We start from the raw sequence: 21,342 nt of genomic DNA, 5'->3' as shown, positions 1-21,342 counted from the left end.
TCCAATAATTGTTCAAAAAGAAGAATCATTGTCTTTTAAAACAATGTTCCAGTGTTCTTATAAAGCATAAGAAAAAAATGGAAAGAACATGGTAGCGCTGAAAGAGTTAAAAGTTGGGCATTTTTCCAGATTTGTGAATTCTGTTCTTCAAAGAGAGGAGAAAAAATGGGCTTGGGTAATGTATTTTAAACTTACAGCAGAACTGATTTTTACTTATAGTTTTCACCCAAGAGTAACACATTTAAAGGAGTTTATTAAAAGATTTATACACCCAAGAGGAAAGAGAACAAGGATCTCTGTTTCGATACTTCAAAAAAAATACACAATTAAGAATGAAAAACCCTCATAAATACATATACATATACAAACACATATATACATAAAGAGAGAGAAATGTTTGTGTGCTTTATTTTGTTTATATTCTTGACTAAAATGTTACTTTAAAAAAAGGAAAGAATCTGGCCATAGAATTGTGTTGGAGGACGTAGCTTCCTACAGAGAAGCCTTCTCTGGGCATTTTTGGGTCCTCCAGCATGAGTCCATGGTGAACCTTCAATGGGATTCCTAAAGAGGTTATAGGTTATAAAACAGTATTTTTATTTATTTCTCTTCTAATTTACCAATAAACCCAGCAAATGTACAGAAAACAATTTTTTCTGATTAATCGAAGCTGCAAAGTGGGGGTCCAATTTGAAGTTGATACACAGTCTTTCATCCTTTGGCTTTATAGGCGTTTCCTGTAAATAGATCACGTCACATCCATTTCTTCTAAGTTTTGGAAAATGTACACCAACTCGAAGCTCACTTATAAAAAACATGGCAATTTCCAATATTTCAGCTCTGTACGCTTTCATATGATGTCAACCACATGCAAAAATGCTTCCTCTCCTGCATGGATCTGATAACATGTGTGGTTACTGGTACAACAAAGAGGGTGGCAGTAAAATATATTGGTATAGAGTGAAATTGTGCTTAGTGTTTAAAGCTGTGTGTAATCTAGAAGTGAAGAGGTTAAATGCATAGAGTGGGAAGGTAATCATTGAGTGTAACTTTGGAAAGTTTCCGGTTGCTAGCTGGACGTATATTTAGAAATAAGAATGGAATGTTCACTCCTAACTACGTGCTCGAAGAAGTCAGACGGAGTCTGGTAATTGTCCAATCTGTCTTGTAGATACAGTAGAGTCTCACTTATCCAAGCTAAACGGGCCGGCAGAAGCTTGGATAAGCAAATATCTTGGATAATAAGGAGGGATTAAGGAAAAGCCTATTAAACATCAAATTAGGTTATGATTTTACAAATTAAGCACCAAAACATCATGTTATGCAACAAATTTGACAGAAAAAGTTGTTCAATACGCAGTAATGCTGTATTTACGAATTTAGCACCAAAACATCACAGTGTATTGAAAAGATTGACTACAAAAACACTGACTACTAAAAGGCAGACTGTGTTGGATAATCCAGAACGTTGGATAAGCGAATGTTGGATAAGTGAGACTCTACTGTAGTTGTAAATACTGCAATAAAGTTTGAGCCGCTTTGATAAGCTGAGTCATGAGGCAAATTAATTCAGTGCGTTCTGAGATGACAGCCAGAATCGTCGGAGGAGGAATTGAGATCGGGAAGGTGATTTGTCTCAATCAAACAACTGATATAGGGCATCTACATTACTGAATCAATAAGATAAGGCAGGCCAGATTTAACCTTAAGTTGGGCACATGTGATGTAGAAGAGTATTTTTTTTTCTCCTCACACAAAGTCTGTCTGATGTTTCTCCTCTCCATGAACCTTTTTATGCACAGCAAGGCTTCCGCTGTGACCAAAACTCTGCCCACACTCAGAGCATTGATACGGCTTCTCTCCAGAATGGGTCCTCTGGTGAACAGTGAGATCCGGCCCACTTCTGAAACTCTTTCCGCACTCGAAGCAGGAATACGGCTTCTCCCCAGTGTGGGTTTTCCGATGCGTAAAAAGGGCTGCGCTCTGAGTGAAGCTTTTCCCGCACTCCAAACATGTATAGGGCTTCTCCCCAGTGTGGGTTCTTTGGTGATGCTCAAGGGCCGTCCCCGTTTTAAAAGCCTTTCCGCATACTGTGCAGGCGTAAGGTCTCTCTCCTGTGTGGATTCTCCGGTGAACGTTAAGGTGGCTTCCCTGAGTAAAGGTTTTTCCACACTCGGCACACGTGTAGGGCTTCTCCCCCGTATGAACTCTCCGGTGCACAATGAGGTGTGAACTCTGGTGAAAGGTCTTCCCACAATCAGAGCATTTGTATGGCTTTTCCCCGGTGTGTACCCTCAGGTGGCTAATTAGAGTTGACTTATGAGCAAAGTGTCTCTCGCATTCAGGACACGCATAGAGTTTCTCTCCGGTGTGAACCTTCAGGTGCGATTTGAGGGCAGAACTACTACGGAAATTGCTTCCACACTGCAGACATGTAAAGCATTTCTCCCCAGTGTGGATCTTGAGATGCCCAGCCAGACTAGAACCATAAGCAAAGCCTTTCCCACACTCCATGCATTTATAGGGCTTCTCCCCGGTGTGGGTCCTTTGATGTAAATGTAGACTTCCACTGACAGAGAAGCTCTTCCCACACTCCAGGCATTTGTACGGATTTGTCCCAGTGTGAGGTCTTTCATAGCAATGTAGATAATAATTCCAAACAAAACTCTTTCCACACTGCATATATTTATACGGTTTCTCCCGAATGTGAGTCCTTTGATGAGAACGCAGATGACCATTCTGAGTGAAGCTCTTCCCACACTCCAGGCATTTATAGGGTTTCTCCCCTGTGTGGGTCCTTTGATGCAAATATAGATTTCCACTCTCGGTGAAGCTCTTCCCACACTCCAAGCATTTATATGGCTTCTTCTCACTGTGAGGTCTTTGATGGCAATGTAGATAATTACTATGAGTGAAGCTCTTTCCATACTGCATGTTTTTATATTGTTTCTCCCGAATGTGTGTCCTTTGATGAGAACGCAGATGACCATTCTGAGTGAAGCTCTTCCCACACTCCAGGCATTTATAGGGTTTCTCCCCTGTGTGTGTCCTTTGATGTGAACGTAGATTTCCACTCTCTGTGAAGTTCTTCCCACACTCCAGGCATTTATAGGGCTTCTCCCCCGTGTGAATTCTGTTATGTCTCTGTAGATGTGCCCTCTGAGTGAAGCTCTTCCCACACTCGAGGCATTTATAGGGTTTCTCCATAGGGCATGTTCTTGGGAATGAATGTAGACGTCCGTTTTCAGTGAAGCTCTTTCCACACTCCGGTGTATTCTCTGTACGAATTCCCTGATTGTAAAAACGTACAAACTGTTGTTAAAATATGAAATGAAGAAGCAAAAGATCATATGGTTAAATGGTTCCAACATTTAGCTTCACAAACATATTTGGAATAACGAGAGAAAATGTGGATAGAGTTTGAAGTCTTGTGTTGTCGAAGGCTTTCATGGCTGGAATCCCTGGGTTGCTGTGAGTTTTTGAGGCTCTATGGCCATGTTTCAGATGCATTCTCTTCTGACATTTCACCTATATCTACAGGAGGCATCCTCAGAGGTTGTGAGGTCTGTTGGAAACTAGGGAAGTGGGGTTTAAATGTCTGTGGAATAATGTCCAGGGTGGGAGAAAGAACTCATCTGTTGGAGGCAAGTGTGAATGTTGCAACTGGCTAGCTTGATTAATGTTGAGTAGCCTTGCAGCTTCAAAGTCTGACTGCTTCCTGTCTGGGGGGAAATCCTTTGTTGAGAGGTGTTGGCCGGCCCTGATCATTTCCTGTCTGAATTTCCCCCGTTTTCTGAATGATGTTCTCCATTTACAGTCCTGATTTTAGAGTATATTTAATACCGGCAGCCAGATTTTGTTCATTTTCATGGTTTCCCCTGACGTGGTGGTTGTTAGAATGGTCACAAATAATATGCTGTGTCTAGGTTGGTTCATCAAGTGCTCCTTGAAGCTGCAAGGCAATTCACTTGCCTCAAGAGTCTTTTCTCCCAACCTGGATATCATATAAACCCCACTGGCCTAGTTTCCAACAGACCTGACAACCTCTGAGGATGCCTGCCATAGATGTGGGCGAAACATCAGGAGAGAATGTGTCTGGAACATGGCCATACTGCCCAAAAAACTCTCAGCAACCCAGTTTTAAGTCTACTTTGAATAATGACTGGAATGAATTTTTTTCCAAGATGGATAGCTTATGTACCCGTTGTTGCCCAGGTATGCATTTCCTAATGCTATTTATGAGAAATACAGTGATACCTTGACTTAAGAGCTGCCCTGAGTCCCTTCGCGTGAGAAGGGCGGCATAGAAATGATGGAAATAAATAAATAAATAAATAGTTCCGTGTCCAAGCTCTTAACTCAAAACACTCTTATCTTAAAAAAAAAAAAAGGTTTCCCACTGAAATGCTATTAATCGGTTCCGGCTCTCTGGACCCCCTTCCACTAATTTTGTTACGTGTTTGTAAATAAGAAAACGTACATTATAAATAACAAATAATGTATAAATCCACATTCACATGGAACAAGAAAAAAGAAAGATCAAACTTTAGAATGGTAGAAGGACAAAGTCGTGGCAAGGAAGCACAAAGCACAAAATGAAGAGACAGAAGCATCCTTTCCTTCCAGTTGTACTTATTCCAGCCTCCCTCCCTCTTTTCCTAAAGCCAAACATAGGAGAAATAAATACCACACAAATTCAACCAACCCAAGTTCCTCAAAGTGGACAATGTTCTTGTCCACTTTGAGGAACTTGGGTTAGTTGAATTTGTGTGGTATTTATTTCTCCTACACACAACAATCTCCCAAAGCGGACAAAAGCACGAGGCACGGAGGCTGCTTCCTTGAAGCTCTAAAGTGCTGTACTTGTGGCACTAGCACTCCCTCTAGTGTTAGCTCTTAAGTCAAAGTAAAACCAGGGCCAAGTGATGGCTCTTAACTCAAAATGCTCTTAAGTTGGGATGCACGAGGTTCACCTTTACTCGTTAAGATTTACAACTGTATGATTTTTCTATTAGTGCTGGCCATGGCCTCCAGGGCTACGGTTTTTCACCTAACCCTAGGTCTCATGCTGGGCCTTCAATACATGTCCCTACAACAGCCTTCAGGGCTGCAGAGCTACGGTTCAGTAGCCAATCCTTTCTATCTATAGACTGCCCTGTTGGGGTTACATCTCAGCTCTACATACGTATTTCTTACTTTCGGGGCCTCACTCCAAAACAAAGTGGTTTTTGGAGTAGGTGAAACCTCACAATTCTTTTAAGTTGGGTAATGACATGTATGTGTGACTAGTTTGGTGCTGACCCATTAAGCCATGTAGAAGCATTTGCAGTACAAACAAATATATATACATGCAGTGCTCAAAGGCAATCACAAGAGGGAGTATATAGATAAAGAATATTAGCTGCTGGTCTCTAGGTATGTGTATGCACCACTCAGATGCAGTCACAAGAGGGCAGTATATAAATAGAATGTCTGAATCGGTTAGTTCTTGGAAGCAATGAAGATCACTGGAAACAAATTCTTTATTTCCTTCTTGCGAGCTTTCAGTTCTAACTATCTTCTCTACTGCTCCTGGTATATACCTACAAACTAATTCCTCCCTTGCTGGTTTGCATTCTCACAATCTACATTTTCAATTCCCAAAGCACTGCCAGATGCTCTTTATCCATGTAACATTCCCCAGTTCCTTCCCATCCTCCCCATTCTCTCCAGCACGGCCACTCTTCATGTCAGGAAGACCTGAGGAACTCTTCACATGGCTGCATCGGCTTCCTGACATCACTCCCCAGTTTTTTCAATCGTGGTGCCCGAACATGTTCAGCAGCAACCCACTCGGGGTGCAATGCGCAGGATTTCTGCTGGACCAAATATTGTATAGTTCCACAGTGTTTCCTGGGATCAAGAATAGCTCGAATCACAAAATGGGTGTGCGACCCCACCATAATGGGAACAGGGTCCTTGTCCTCTTTTGACATGGCTCAGGCTGGTTTTAGCAAACTGACATGGAACATGGATGTACTCTCTGCCACGTATGAGGTAAATTCAAGTGGACAACCATGGGATTAATCACCCAAGACAGGAAAGGACACCACAAACCAGGTGTTAGAGATTCCTCTTCTTCAGAAGAGGAAGGGGAGCAGGAAAGTGTCCATGAATCTGAGGGGCAGTTGGAATCTGAGATTTTGAAAGTACCCACATTTCAGGAGAGGCAAAAGGAAACAGAGCAGAGATGTTGTTCAGCTAGAATAGCTGCCAGAAATTCAGCTGAGTAATGAGGAACTGCCCTAGCAGCTGTGAGAGGACTCAGGGCTATAAAGCAGAAGCAGGTGCAGCCAGCTCTTGCTGGTAACAAACTGACTCTAATGCCTTTGCTCCCCTTGTGCCTTCTTCAAGTCTGCATCTGGATTTATTGCTGTTTCTTTGTTTGAAGTAAGACTGCTATTTGATTTGGGAATTTATCAGAGACTAAGAACTGTGCTTGCCCTAAGACTTCCTTGCCTCCTTTTTCATTATTCCACTGAGTGTGCTATACTTTATGTTTTGCTGAAGTAAAGCCGTTTTCATTTACTTACCACAGTGTTTTAAGGCTGTTCTTGAAAGACAAAAGAGGACACCAGGGAGCCAACTTGCACAAGGACTGCATGGTCTTTAAATACTTTGTGGACAGGTAAACTAAGTCACCCACTTTGGAATCCAGTTGCACAGCTCTTTTCCTGTCAGCATTTTTTTTTGCTAATCCACTTTGGTAGTCTCCAGAGTCTGTTGTATCAACGACCACCTCGCCGCAGCCTTCTCCCCCCACTCTCCAGGGATCACCAGTCCGCTTTCGAGGTCCCTTAACTCCAGAAAAGGGGGGAAATTCCTTCTATAGACAGCTTTGAAATGGGAAACCCCAGTGGAAGAGTGCTGGGAATTATTATAAGAAAATTCGGCGAAATCAATACAATCAACCAATTTGTCTTGTTGATATGTACTCAGGAATTGTTGCAAAGTCTTCTGTACTTTGTGTTGTCGAAGGCTTTCATGGCCAGGATCACAGGGTTGTTGTATGTTTTCCAGGCTGTATGGCCATGTTCTAGAAGTATTCTCTCCTGACGTTTCACCCACATCTATGGCAGGTATCCTCAGAAGTTGTGAGGTACTTCTGTACTTGCTCCATTGCCCCATCGCCCGTTCAGTGCCCAAGACCTTCAAAATTAGTAAAATGAGGCCCTCTGTCCGATATTATATGCTCTGGAAACCCATGTAGTCTGAATACCCGTCATAGAAATAATCTAGCCAAGTCCGGAGCGGAAGGTATCTTTTTTAGGAGCATGAAATGAGCCTGCTTGGAAAGCAGGTCAATTATTGTCCAAATGGTATTGTATCCTTTACTATTGGGCAGGTCAACAATAAAATCCATAGCAATTTGTTTCCATGGTTGGTCAGGCTCTGCTACCGATTGCAACAACCCTGTGGGCCTTTCCAAATTCTGCTTGGCCTTGGCACATACGGTGCATTCCTGAATGTAGTCTTTGACATCTTTACATAGGCCAGGCCACCAAAAGCTGCCTGGCTATTAACTTCAGAGTCTTTGTAAATCCAAAATGTCCAGACACCTTATGATTGTGTGGTCTAGCAAGAACCTTCTCCCGCAGTATTAAGAGAACATAGACCACAATCCATCATTTTGTAGCAGATTGTCTATGTGATTGGAGACAGATGTCTTTAACAGCTTCATACTTTAATTCTTTAGTAAAACATATGGGTTTTCCTCCGGGCCAGCCAACAACTCCCTCTCAACCAAAACCCAGGAGCAGGTCTGTACTGCCAGCCCCAGTTGTTTCTGGGAGAACACTGTCAATTTCTTCCAGGGAGGAATAATCAGCCTGAGGCATTCTGGAGAAGGCATCTGCCAAAGAGTTTTGGTTGCCAGGAAAAAAATGGGAGTGTAAAATTGAACCGGTTAAAAAACTATGCCTCCCGGGGCTGTTTAGCATGCAGCCTCTGGGGAGTTTGCAGTGCTTGAATGTTTTTGTGATCAGTCCAAAACTCAAAGAGGGATCCGTGGAGGTTCCCAATTTAACACATCTTGCATTTTGCTAGGGTCCACGCTCAAGCCATTAGGGGAGATTTAGAGTTCCAGGTAATGTAATTATGTTTTGTGGAATTCACACTTGGACAGTTTAGCATAAAGTTGGTGTTCTCGCAGCTTGCCCAGTACTTGTCTCGGTTCACCGAATACTCATGGCGCCCCATTGAGGCCGAAGGCCATAAACTTATATAGGAATGATCCCAACGGGCAACTGAATTCTGATTTTCACTCGTCTTCTTTTCTAACACGAATTTGATAGTAAGCATCGTGGAGATCTAATTCAAAGAACAAGGTAGCCTTGCCCAAATGGGCCAACATATCTTTAATTAATGGAAGAGGATACTTATTGGAAGTACTTGTGGCACACGCCAGTGTCACAATGCTAAGTCTATAAACAAGTGTGAGGGAGTTTATTTATTTATTTACAGTATTTATATTCCACCCTTCTCACCCCTTAGGGGACTCAGGGCGGATCACATTGCACACACATAAGACAAACAATTCAATGCCATAACATAGAACAGAGACAAACACAGGCACAGGCTGGCCTCAAACTCATGGCCTCTTGGTCAGAGTGATTTGTTGCAGCTGGCTGCTAACCAGCCTGCGCCATAGCCCAAGTTCAGCAACGGAAGGAAAACTACTAGTGTTACTAGGCTGGCTCTCTCTCAACTCTGAACTCTAACTATAAACTGAAATGCCGTCTCCCTGCTCCTCGCCACCTGTTTGTGGCATGGGGTCACACATATTCTACCAGTGTCAGTAAGAGTTCAGCAATGACTTACCTCAACCACTGTCCTTTTCCCTAAACTAAACCTCTTGTGATGTCTCATGGGCCATGTAGTCCCGTCCCTAACACTGTTGTGACAGATGAGGAGGAAAACTTAGGTTTTCCTCCGTTTCAGTCAGAATTGGAACTTTCTCAGCCAGAACTGGAACCCTTGCACCTGCAGGAGATTTGCCTTCCAGAAGTTTGCCAAACAAGCCCTGAGCCAAAATCTCCCCCTTTTTCTCGCCGTGATTATTGTCAACAACAGAGAGGAGCTCAACAGGCTAATCGCAGAAGCCTGAGAATCGCGGCCAAACAAATGGTTGATTAGCCTGCTTCCCATGAGAAACTTTAGGGAGTCATGCATCTGGACCCAGAGAATGGCTTTCGCTTCTGGTTCCCCAGAGAATCTGCTCTTGGCGGGAAACCGAGACCCTACTTAGGTGTTTTGCCCACGAAGGAGTCTTGCGGAGTCAATTCGTCAGCTACGGGAGTAGGTTGTGTGTGGACTACGCTACTCCCGCGGTCGAGTTCTTGTTCCTGTTTCCAGCCCTGCCTTGTTTCCCAGGACCTTGCCTTGCTCCACGGACCTTGCCTTGTTTTTGGACCTCGCCACGAATTTACCACGGATCCTGTCCTTGCTCCACGTTCCTTGTTGCCTTGAATCAAGCTTTGTGTACCAAGAATCAAGTTATTTCCTTGCCTTGCCTAAGTTTCATGGACTAAAGGACCTTGTCATCTCCCCTCACTTTGCTTGGCAAAGTGAGTGTTTCGGTTACTGGATTACAACTTTGGACCTTACTATTTCATATTGGACATTGTTTTCCTGGACTATATTTGACCTTTCCTGAAAGGTCTTCTTCTGAACTATATTCTACATTTACTTTTATTGACTTTACATATTTCCTTAATAAAGATATTAGATAGATTCTGGCCTCTGTGTATGGTTATTGGTGCTCTGCAGCCTGGGTCGTGACACCTCTCAACTTTCTGGAGTAATCCTACTCTGGTCCAGACTCCTTCACGCTGTGAAAAGTGTTGTGGCACACACTAGTGTTGCAGCGCAAAGTCTATAACCAAGTGTAAGGGAGTTCTGCAATGAGAAGAAGACCACTAGTGTTACTAGTCTGGGTCTCTCTCAACTCTGTGGCGCAGGCTGGTGAGCAGCCAGCCAGCTGCAGCCAGCTGTAACAAATTACTCTGACCAAGAGGTCATGAGTTCGAGGCCAGCTCGGAGCCTATGTTTGTCTTGTCTTTGTTCTATGTTAAAGGCATTGAATGTGTAATGTGATCCGCCCTGAGTCCCCTTCAGGGTGAGAAGGGCGGAATATAAATATTGTAAATGAAATAAATAAATAAAAACTAACTCTCAACTCTGACACGCTGTCTCCCTGATCCTCTCCAAATGCCTGTGGAATGGGGCCACGTCTCTTTTCTACCAGCGTCAGTCAGAGTTCAACACAATTATCTGAATGAAAAAGAGAAACAAGTGACAAGAAAGAAAGAGAAGAAAAGGAAGGAAGAAAAGGAAAGGGTATGAGGGGTGAAGGAAAAATGGGAAGAGGAAGGAAGGAAGGAAGGAAGGAAGGAAGGGAGGGAGGGAGGGAGGGAGGGAGGGAGGGAGGGAGGGAGGGAGGGAGGGAGGGGAGAGAAGATGAAGAAAGAGATAGGAATGTAGGAAAGAAGGAAGGAAATAATAAAGATGTGGGGTGATGTATGTGGGCAAGCAAAGGAAGGAAGGAAGGAAGGAAGGAAGGAAGGAAGGAAGGAAGGAAGGAAGGAAGGAAGGACGGAAAGGGGAAAGGAAAAGGGAGGGAAGAGAGAAAGAGGCGTAAAGAGAATAAATAACTGGCCAATGCTGCGTAAATACATTAGTATATGCATAATAGAGAATGGTGGGCAGGCATGCGGTTAATAATAATATTAGAAGTACTACTAATTATTTATAACTCGCCTCTCCTTGCGAAAGTGGAAGGCCCAGCAGACAAGGGACCTCGGCAGCCTTCTCTCTCTCCAGATTCAGCCCAGCCCAATGGTCTCCTTGGGAGTCGCTCCTGTTCCTTGGGAGGGAAGGGGTCAAACCCCAATTGATGCCACTAAAGGCATGGTTGGCATCAGAAGGGCTCTGGCTTTGGAGGAAGACACCTTCCAATACTTCTTTGGTGGATGTGAAAGTCTGGCCACAAAAAACCACTATTTAAGAAATGTATTCAACGAGTAACACATTTAAAGGAGTTTATTAAAAGTCAAAGGAAAGAGAACAAGGATCTCTGATTTTATACATCAAAAATACAATTGAGGATGAAAACCCTCATATAGCTATAATATACACACACATAAAGAGAATTTTTGTGTGCTTTGTTTCGTTTATATTCTTGACTAAAACGTTACTTTAAAGAATGGAAGGAATCTGGCCATAGACTTGTGTTGGAGGACATAGATTCCTACCAAGAACCTTCTCTAGGCATTTCTGGGTCCTCCAGCATGAGTCTATGGTGAACCTTCCACAGGATTCCTAAAAAGGTTATAGGTTACAAAACAGCACTTTGATTTATTTCTCTTCCAATTTATCAATAAACCCTGGGAATGTACAGAAAACATTTTTTTCTGATTCAACAAAGCTACAAAGTGGAGGCCCAATTTGAAGTTGATACGCAATCTCTCATACTTCGGCAGTATATGCGTTTCCTGTAAATAGATCAAGTCATGTCTCATTCCTTCTTCTAGTGAAAAACATCTGAACATGATACGATAAGTGTGTGAACACTGTATATACTTTTGGAAAATTTACACCAACTCTAAGCTCACTTATAAAAAACATGGCAATTACTTCCCAACATTTCAGTTATGTGCACTCTTTTCTAAGACGTCAACCACATGCAAAACTGCTTCTTCTCCTGCATGGATCTGATAAGATGGGTGGTTACTGGCACAACGAAGGGGGCATCTACATGACTGGATCAATAAAATGATAAGGCAGGTAGCTTTAAGTTGGACACATGTGATATAGAAGAGTATTTTTCCCTATAGTATCCCCTCTTTGTGAACCTTTTTATGCGCAGTAAGGCTTCTGTTATTACTGAAACTTTGTCCACACCCAGAGCATTGATACGGCTTCTCTCCAGAATGGATTCTCTGGTGGGAAGTGAGCTCTGGCCCACTTCTGAAGCTCTTTCTGCACTCGAAGCAGGAATATGGCTTCTCCCCGGTGTGGATTTTCCGATGTTTAAAAAGGGTTGCGCTCTGATTGAAGCTTTTCCCGCACTCCAAACATGCGTAGGGCTTCTCTCCCGTGTGGGTTCTTTGGTGGTCATTAAGGGCTGTCCCCGTTTTAAAAGCCTTCCCACATGCCGTGCATGCGTAAGGTCTCTCTCCTGTGTGGGTTCTCTGGTGGACGGTAAGGTGGCTTCCCTGAGTAAAGGTTTTTCCACAATCAGCGCACTGGTAGGGCTTCTCCCCTGTATGAAGTCTCTGGTGCACAGCGAGGTGTAGTCTCTGATGGAAAGTCTTTCCACAATCAGAGCATTCGTATGGCTTTCTCCCCGTGTGTACCCTCTGGTGGCATATTAAGGTCGACTGATAAACAAAGCATCTTCCGCATTCGGGACATGGATAGAGCTTTTCTCCGGTGTGAACCTTCTGGTGCGATTTGAGGGCAGAACTACTACGGTAGTTTTTGCCACACTGCGGACATGTAAAGCGTTTTTTCCCAGTGTGGATCTTCAGGTGGCCAGCCAGACTGGAGGGATGAACAAAGCTTTTCCCACACTCCATGCATTTATAGGGCTTCTCCCCAGTGTGGATTCTTTCGTGCAAATGTAGATTACTACGGGCAGTGAAGCTCTTTCCACACTCCAAGCATTTATAGGGTTTCTCCCCTGAGTGAGTTCTTTGATGCAAACGTAGACTTCCACTGCCAATGAAACTCTTTCCACACTCCAAGCATTTATACGGTTTCTCCCCAGTGTGAGTCCTTTGATGTGAATGTAGACTTGCACTCTCAGTGAAGCTCTTCCCACACTCCAGGCATTTATATGGTTTCTTCCCAGTGTGAGTCCTTTGATGGGAATGTAGATGAGAATTCTGGGTGAATCTCTTCCCACACACCAGGCATTTATAGGGTTTCTCCCCAGTGTGAATTCTGTGATGTGTCTGTAGATGTGCCTTCTGAATGAAGCTCTTCCCACACTCCAGGCATTTATAGGGTGTCTCCATAGGGTGTGTTCTTGGATATGAATGTAGACCTCCACATTCAGTCAAGCTCTTTCCATACTCCAAGCATTTATAGGGTTTCTCCCCTGTGTGAGTTCTTTGATGCGAACGTAGACTTCCACTGCCAATGAAGCTCTTTCCACACTCCAGGCATTTATATGGTTTCTCCCCACTGTGAATTCTGTGATGTTTCTGTAGATTTATTCTCTTAGTGAAGCTCTTCTCACACTCCTGGCATTTATAAGGTTTCTTCCCAGTGTGAGTCCTTTGATGGGAACGTAGATGAGCATTCTGGGTGAATCCCTTCCCACACACCAGGCATTTATAGGGTTTCTCCCCAGTGTGAATTCTGTGATGTGTCTGTAGATGTGCCCGTTGAGTGAAGCTCTTCCCACACTCCAGGCATTTATAGGGTTTCTCCACAGAGTGGGTTCTTGGATATGAATGTAGACCTCCACATTCAGTCAAGCTTTTTCCACACTCCAGTTTCTTCCCTGTACGAATTCTCTGATTGCAAAAATGTGCAAACTGTTGTTAAAATATGGAGAAAGAAGAAGAAAATCACATGGTTAAATGGGCCCAAAATCTAGCTTCCCAAATCCATTTGGAATAATGAGAGAAGATGTGGATAAAGAGTTTGAAGTTTACATTGAGTAAAGATTAGAAAGAAATATTTTACAAGATAGATAGCTTATGTTCCCATCGTTGCCCAGGTATGGGTTTTCTAATTCTATTTATGAGATCCCTTGACTTAAGTGTTTAGTTTGTTCCATGACCAAGCTCCTACCTCAAAACTCTAATATCTCAAAGTAAAGTTTTCCATTAAAATGCATTGAAATACGATTAATACGTTCCGGTCTCTTGAACCCCCCCCCCCTTTTTTGTTACATGTTTGTCAATAAGAAAATGTACTTTATCAGCAACAAATAATGTACAAATGCACATTCACACTCAACAATAAAAAGAAAGATCAACTTTAGAAAGGCAGAAGCACTAAGTTGTGCAAGGAAGCACAAAGCACAAAATGAAGAGACAGAAGCATCATTTTCTTCATATTGTACTTAGTTCAGCCTCCCTCCCTCTCTTGCTCTCTCCCCTTCTCTCTATTCAGGAAGCCAAACATACTACGAATAGAAACCACACAAATTCAACAAATCCAAAGGTCCTCAAAATGGATGAGAGCAAAACAGATAGCAATATAAATATATATATATATATATATATATATATATATATTCCCGAAATAAATAAATATCCTAAAGTGGAAAAGAGCATAGAGGCACGAGGCACAGAGACTGCTCCCTGAAGCCCTAAAGCCTTGTACTCTTGCACTAGTTCTCCCTCTGGCGCTAGTTCTTAACTCAAAATGCTGCTTGTATTTCAAAGCGCACCCAGGGCCAAATGATGGCTCTTAATTCAAAACACTCTTAAGCCGAGATGCTCTTAAGTCAAGGTTTCACTTTACTCGTTAGCTTCACAATGGTATGATTTGTTGTATTAGTGCTGGCCATGGTCTCCGGGGCTATGGTTTTTTGCTTAATCCTAGGTCTCATTCTGGGTTTTCAATACATGTCTTTTCATGGCTGCGTATCTACAGACCAGTAGCTAATCCTTTCTAACTACAGTAGAGTCTCACTTATCCAACGTTCTGGGTTATCCAACATGTTTTTGTAGTCAGTGATTTCAAAACATCATGATATTTTGGTGCTAGATTCGTAAATACAGTAATTACTACATAGCATTACTGCGATTGAACTACATTTTCCTGTCAAATTTGTTGTATAACATGATGTTTGGGTGCTTTGTAAAGTCATAACCTAATTTGATGTTTAATAGGCTTTTCCTTAATCCCTCCTTATTATCCAACATATTCACTTATCCAACGTTCTGCCGGCCCGTTTATGTTGGATAAGTGAGACTCTACTGTATATACTGTGCTCTTGTGATTGCACCTAAGCACTACATACATATTTCTTACCTTTAATGTCCTCACCCCAAATTAATAATAATAACAACAACAACAATAATAATAATAATAATAACAATAACAATAACAACAACAACAACAACAATAATAATAATAATAAAAATAATAAAAACTTTATTTATACCCCGCCACCATCTCCCCGTGGGAACTCGGGGCGGCTTTTTGGAGTGCTTTTTGGAGTAATTGAAATCCCACAATTCTTTTAAGTTAGATAATCACAGGTAGGTTGTATATTTTCCAAACTGTATGGCCATATTCCAGAAGTATTCTCTCCTGACATTTCGCCCACATCTATGGCAGGCATCCTCAGAGGTAATGAGGTATCTCACAACCTCTGAGGATGCCTGCCATAGTTGTGGGCGAAACATTGGGAGAGAATACTTCTGGAACATGGTCATACAGCCCGGAAAACACACAACAACCCTGTGATCCCGGCCATGAAAGCTTTTGACAACACAATGACAGGTAACTAATTTGGTCCAGATCAATCCAGCCATGTAGAAGCGTTTGTGGAACAAGCAAACGTATCTACATGCAGTTCTCAAAGGCAATCACAAGAAGGAGTATATATAGAACAATGGTTGTCAACCTGTGCGTCCATCCCCAGGTGTTTTGGCCTACAACTCTCAGAAATCCCAGCCAGTTTACCAGCCGTTAGGATTTCTGGGAGTTGGAAGCCAAAACATCTGAGGACCCACATGTTGAGAACCATTGTTCTATATCTATGCAGCTATCCACCAGACGCTTCAACTCAAGGACCTACCTCAAAGGAGCTGCTCTTTCTGCAGGCGACACAGATGGAGGGTCCCTCCCCTTCTTCCGGCTCAAGCCTGGATCCAGACTCCAAGGGCTTCCCACAAAAAGCGCATCCAGTCCCGGTCTCTTCCTTCAGATTTGGGATTGGAAAGGCACCTTCATCCTTAACCAGGAAGGTCCTGTCCATCCTTGGGTGTCTCTCCACTTCTCCTCCTTCGTCCTTCACTCTCTGCTGAGAGAATCCCAAGGGCATCCCACGTGACCCCCAAGAAGGATCTCTCTTCTGGTCATAATCTGAAGGAAAGATGAGAGAACAAGACCTGGTGGTGAGTGAGGATGAGAGACGACACTGGCAGACATTGGTGGCTACTTTTGACTAATAATGTAGCAAATTCTTTACTTTAATGGTGGGTTGAGCCTAAAATTGGGCAGTAGGATCTCCAAAGCCTCTAGAAATGTCTCTGTCCTCCACTGCAACTCTATTCCCAATGAGATTTTGGGCTGCATCAAAAGAAGTCTAGCATCTAGATCAGGAAAACCCAAACTATGGCCCGCGGGCCACATGCGGCCCATCGGAGCCGTTTATCCGCCCCCTGCATGCACATTTCTCTCCTCCCTCACCCCGCACGCAACTTTCCCGCCGACGCTGCTAAGGAAGATGCCCACGGGACGAGGAAAAGACCTGTGCTTTTCCTCCCTCGCCCCGTGGGCAGCCTTCTTGTTGCCGCCACGGAGACAAGCAGGGAGACAAGGCAAGACTAGCAGGGACCTCTCCCTCTTCAGTCATTCTGCAGCCCTGTTGTGGATTCATTTTTCTTGAAGGCTAGCAATCTCTTCCAACCGTATTATTGTTGTTGTTGTTGTTGGTCAGGGGTGCTTTATGTTTTGTTGCACAAAGGCAGAAGGGGGGTTGGACTAGACGGGCCGGGCTGTGGCGCAGCTGGCTAGTAACCAGCTGCAATAAATCACTACTGACCGAGAGGTCATGAGTTTGAAGCCCAAGTCAGGTTAAGCCCCCGACCATTAAATAGCCCGGCTTGCTGTTGACCTATGCAGCCCCGAAAGACAGTTGCACCTGTCAAGTAGGGAAATTTAGGTACGCTTTATGCGGGAGGCTAATTTAACTAATTTACAACACCATAAAACTGCCAGCAAAACACGAGGAAAGGAATGAGGAAGTACAGCCACTAGTGGATGGTGAAGCAACAGCTCCCCCTGTGGCCGGAATCGTGAAGCTGGAAAAATGTTAAAATGCCTCTGTGTGTGTCTATACTGTATGCTGTTTGTCTGTTGGCATTGAATGTTTGCCATATATGTGTTCATTGTAATCCACCCTGAGTCCCCTTCGGGGTGAGAAAGAAGGGCGGAATATAAATACTGTAAATAATAAATAAGGAGTCTCTTCAAACCATGTTTATTACAGTAGAGTCTCACTTATCCAAGATTCACTTATCCAAGGTTCTGGATTATCCAATGCATTTTTATAGTCAAAGTTTCCAATATATCGTGATATTTCAGTGCTAAATTCGTAAATACAGTAATTAAAACATAACATGACTGCATACTACTTACTTTTTCTGTAAGATTTGTTGTTAAACATGATGTTTTGGTGCTTAATTTCTAAAATCATAACCTAATTTGATGTTTAATAGGCTTTTCCTTAATGCCTCCTTATTATCCAACATATTCACTTATCCAAGGTTCTGCCGGCCCATTTAGCTTGGATAAGTGAGACTCTACTGTATTATTATTATTATTATTATTATTATTATTATTATTATTATTATTTTATTTTATGAGACAGATATGCTGGATTTCGTATCACAAAATCACAAGTCGAACACTTCCCAAGTGTCTAGGACTGTGTGATGTATTTTCGGATGATGCGTGCAGATCCCAGTAAGGTGGCCTTTTGCAGTTGGCAGATCGTAATTTTGTCAATGTCTATTGTTTCCAAATGTCGGCTGAGATCTTTTGACATGGCACCCAATGTGCCCATCACCACCGGGACCACCTGTACTGGTTTCTGCCAGAGTCTTTGAAGTTCAATCTTGAGGTCCTGATAGCGGCTGAGTTTTTCCTGTTGTTTTTCATCAATGCGACTGTCACCTGGGATGGCAACATCAATAATCCACACCTTTTTCTTTTCCACAACTGTGATGTCTGGTGTGTTGTGTTCCGGAACTTTGTCAGTCTGGATTCGGAAGTCCCACAGTATCTTTGCGTGCTCATTTTCCAATACTTTTGCAGGTTTGTGATCCCACCAGTTCTTTGCTGCTGGGAGGTGGTACTTGAGGCATAAGTTCCAATGGATCATTTGGGCTACATAGTTGTGCCTCTGATTGTAGTCTGTCTGTGCAATTTTCTTACAGCCGCTAAGGATATGATCAATGGTTTTGTCAGTGCATTTTGGGTCATCAGCTGATTTTTCGATCTTGGCCTTAATTGCATTTGTCCTGATGTCTTGCTCCTGGGCTGCAAGGATCAGGCCTTCTGTCTCCTTCTTCAGGGTCCCATTCGTGAGCCAGAGCCAGGTCTTCTCCTTATCAGCTTTTCCTTCAATTTTGTCAAGAAACTTTCCATGCAATGTTTGGTTGTGCTAGCTGTCAGCTCTAGTTTGTAGTGTGGCTTTCTTGTACTGGTTTTTTGTCTGCTGTGCTTTGAGGAGTTTCTGATTTTTGACTTCAATCAAGCAGGTTCTTCACTTTGCTTTACATCTTCTGCCAGGGCATGTTCTTCTTCTTTGACTGCTTGCTTTACTTGTAAGAGTCCTCTTCCCCCTGATCTTCTAGGCAGATATAGCCGGTCAACATCACTGCGAGGGTGCAGGGAATGATGAATGGTCATGAGTTTTCTTGTTTTTCTGTCCAAATTGTCCAGTTCCACCTGTGTCCAATTTATAATGCCAGCAGTATATCTTATGACAGGCATGGCCCAGGTGTTTATGGCTTTGATGGTGTTGCCTCCATTGAGCTTGCTTTTGAGAATTTTTCTGACCCTTTGTGTGTATTCTTTATTGACCACAGTCTTCACATGTTCATGCTTGATGTTGTCTAGCTGTAATATGCCCAGATATTTATAGGCCTCTGGCTGGTGACACTTTATCGTTTGGCCATTGGGCATATTTATGCCCTCACTTTCATTGATTTTTCCCTTCTTCAATGCCACTGTCGAACATTTGTCCAAACCAAACTCCATGTTGATATAAGTGCTAAAAATTCGGACAGTGTTGGTCAGAGACTGGATTTCAGTTTCCGTTTTTCCATACAGCTTCAGGTCATCCATGTACATCAGATGTGAAATTTTGTGAGAATTCTTAGATGTTTGGTAGCCGAGATTTGTTTTTTTGTAAGATTGTTAACAGAGGGATCATGGCAATAATGAAAAGACAATGAGTCTCCCTGGAAAATTCCTCTTCTGATGTTGACAAGTCCATAGCTTTTATTTGCAACAAACAGTTCAGTTTTCCAGTGCTCCATCATGTTTTCAATAAAGGTGCCAACGTTTTTACAAATCCCGATGGCGTCCAGGCACTTGATGATCCAGCTGTGTGGGAGTGAGTCAAAGGCCTTTTTGTAGTCAATCCACATCATGTGAAGATTAGCTTTTCAGTTCTCCAGAATCATTTTGTCAATCAATAACTGGTCTTTTGTGCCCCTGCTTTTCCGTTTGTTGCCTTTCTATTCATCTGGCAAGATATTTTTTTCTTCAAGATAATCTTGACTCAGCTATGATGCCAGTCAGTAGTTTAAACATAATAATAATAATAATAATAATAATAATAATAATAATAATAATAATTGGATAGCTATCTGTCAGGGGTGCTTTGATTATAGTGTGGTGCACAAAAACAGAAGAGGGTTGGAGTAGATGGCCCAAGGGGTCTTTTCCAACCCTCTTTATTATTTTTATGATGATGATAATTCTTTTATTATTATGACACAGCAAACAAGACAGATATGCTGGATTTCATATCACAAAATCACAAGTCGGACACTTCCCAAGTGTCTAGGACTGTGCGATGTATTTTCGGATGATGTGCGCAGATCCCAGTAAGGTGGCCTTTTGCAGTTGGCAGATCGTAATTTTGTCAATGTCTATTGTTTCCAAATGCCGGCTGAGATCTTTTGGCACGGCACCCAGTGTGCCCATCACCACCGGGACCACTTGCACTGGTTTCTGCCAGAGTCTTTGAAGTTCAATCTTGAGGTCCTGATAGCGGCTGAGTTTTTCCTGTTGTTTTTCGTCAATGCAACTGTCACCTGGGATGGCAACATCAATGATCCAAACCTTTTCCTTTTCCACAACTGTGGTGTCTGGTGTGTTGTGTTCCAGAATTTTGTCAGTCTGGATTTGGAAGTCCCACAGTATCTTTGCGTGCTCATTTTCCAAGACTTTTGCAGGTTTGTGATCCCACCAGTTCTTTGCTGCTGGGAGGTGGTACTTGAGGCATAAGTTCCAATGGATCATTTGGGCCACATGCTTGTGCCTCTGTTTGTAGTCTGTCTGTGCAATTTTCTTACAGCAGCTGAGGAGATGATCAATGGTTTCGTCAGCTTCCTTACACAGTTTGCATTTTGGGTCATCAGCTGATTATTATTATTATTATTATTACTATTATTATTGGATGGCTATCTGTCAGGGGTTCTTTGATTATGGTGTGGTGCACAGAAGCAGAAGGGGGTTGGAGTAGATGGCCCAAGGGGGCTCTTCCAACCCTCTTTATTATTTTTATGATGATGATGATGATGATGATTATTATTATTAACATTGAGGCTGTATTTGTTCCCTTTCTGTCTGTTTTTTTACTTCAAAATAAAAAACCTATAATCTGGCCCTCCAATGGTCTGAGGGACCATGAACTGGCCCCTGTTTAAAAAGTTTGGGGACCTCTGGTCTAGATCGAGGGAAGTCATTCTGGGCCCCACATTTTAAGAAAGATATTGACAGGCTGGAGGGTGCAACAGATCTGGCCTACCTTAGAAAGTTTGGGATGTGGCCCACCTCAAAGGATTGTTGTGTCACCATTTTGTAGGCCAAGGAGATAGGCAGCCATTTTGTAGACCAGGCTGACAGGCAGCCATTTTGTGGGTCTCATTTGCAGCAGAGCTTGGGGGAGGAGCCTTCGAGCAGCTATGTGAATAAGTGTTGCCTGATTGGCTGCATGCAAATGAGCAGTTGCTGAGCAACCAGAGATGGGCGGGGCCAGAATGACCGTTAGAAAAGCTAGCTTTTAACTTTTAACTTAACAGTTAGTCTGAGCAGTTGGCTTGAGGAAGGAGTTGAGGGAGGTTTTAAAAGTTCAGTCAGTCAGGTTTTGGAAATCCAGTTAAGTGTAGGTTTTGGAAGTCAGTTTGAGGAGAAATATAGTAAAAGCCTTTTAAGAAGGAACTACATTAGAGTCTCACTTATCCAACATCCGCTTATCCAACGTTCTGGGTTATGACAGTTTGCTTCCCTCACGGATCCGCAGCTGTTTCTCTAAGCAGCAAGGATTGAACTTTTTATGGATTTAATTTCCGACAATGTTGTTACTGTAAGTTC

At 42.9% G+C, this 21,342-nt stretch overlaps 1 protein-coding gene across 1 annotated transcript in view; it reads right to left on the bottom strand.

Moving 5' to 3' along the window:
• Positions 1-233: 233 nt before the first annotated feature.
• LOC100552101 (oocyte zinc finger protein XlCOF6) overlaps positions 234-21,342 on the bottom strand; it is a 29,689-nt gene continuing 8,580 nt past the window's right edge. Inside the window, exons 3-4 of the mRNA XM_062973196.1 lie at positions 15,806-16,092; positions 234-3,291 (exon numbers count right to left, since the gene is read on the bottom strand). Coding sequence (XP_062829266.1) covers positions 1,750-3,291; positions 15,806-16,092 — 1,829 coding nt within the window. The 3' untranslated portion in view covers positions 234-1,749. The remainder of the gene's footprint in view (positions 3,292-15,805; positions 16,093-21,342) is intronic.

This window comes from Anolis carolinensis, chromosome 2 (genome assembly GCF_035594765.1).
Source record: "Anolis carolinensis isolate JA03-04 chromosome 2, rAnoCar3.1.pri, whole genome shotgun sequence".
Classification (NCBI taxonomy): Eukaryota; Metazoa; Chordata; class Lepidosauria; order Squamata; family Dactyloidae; genus Anolis; species Anolis carolinensis.
Note: the sequence above shows the minus strand (reverse complement) of the source record. Positions and strands in the feature narration are given on the sequence as shown.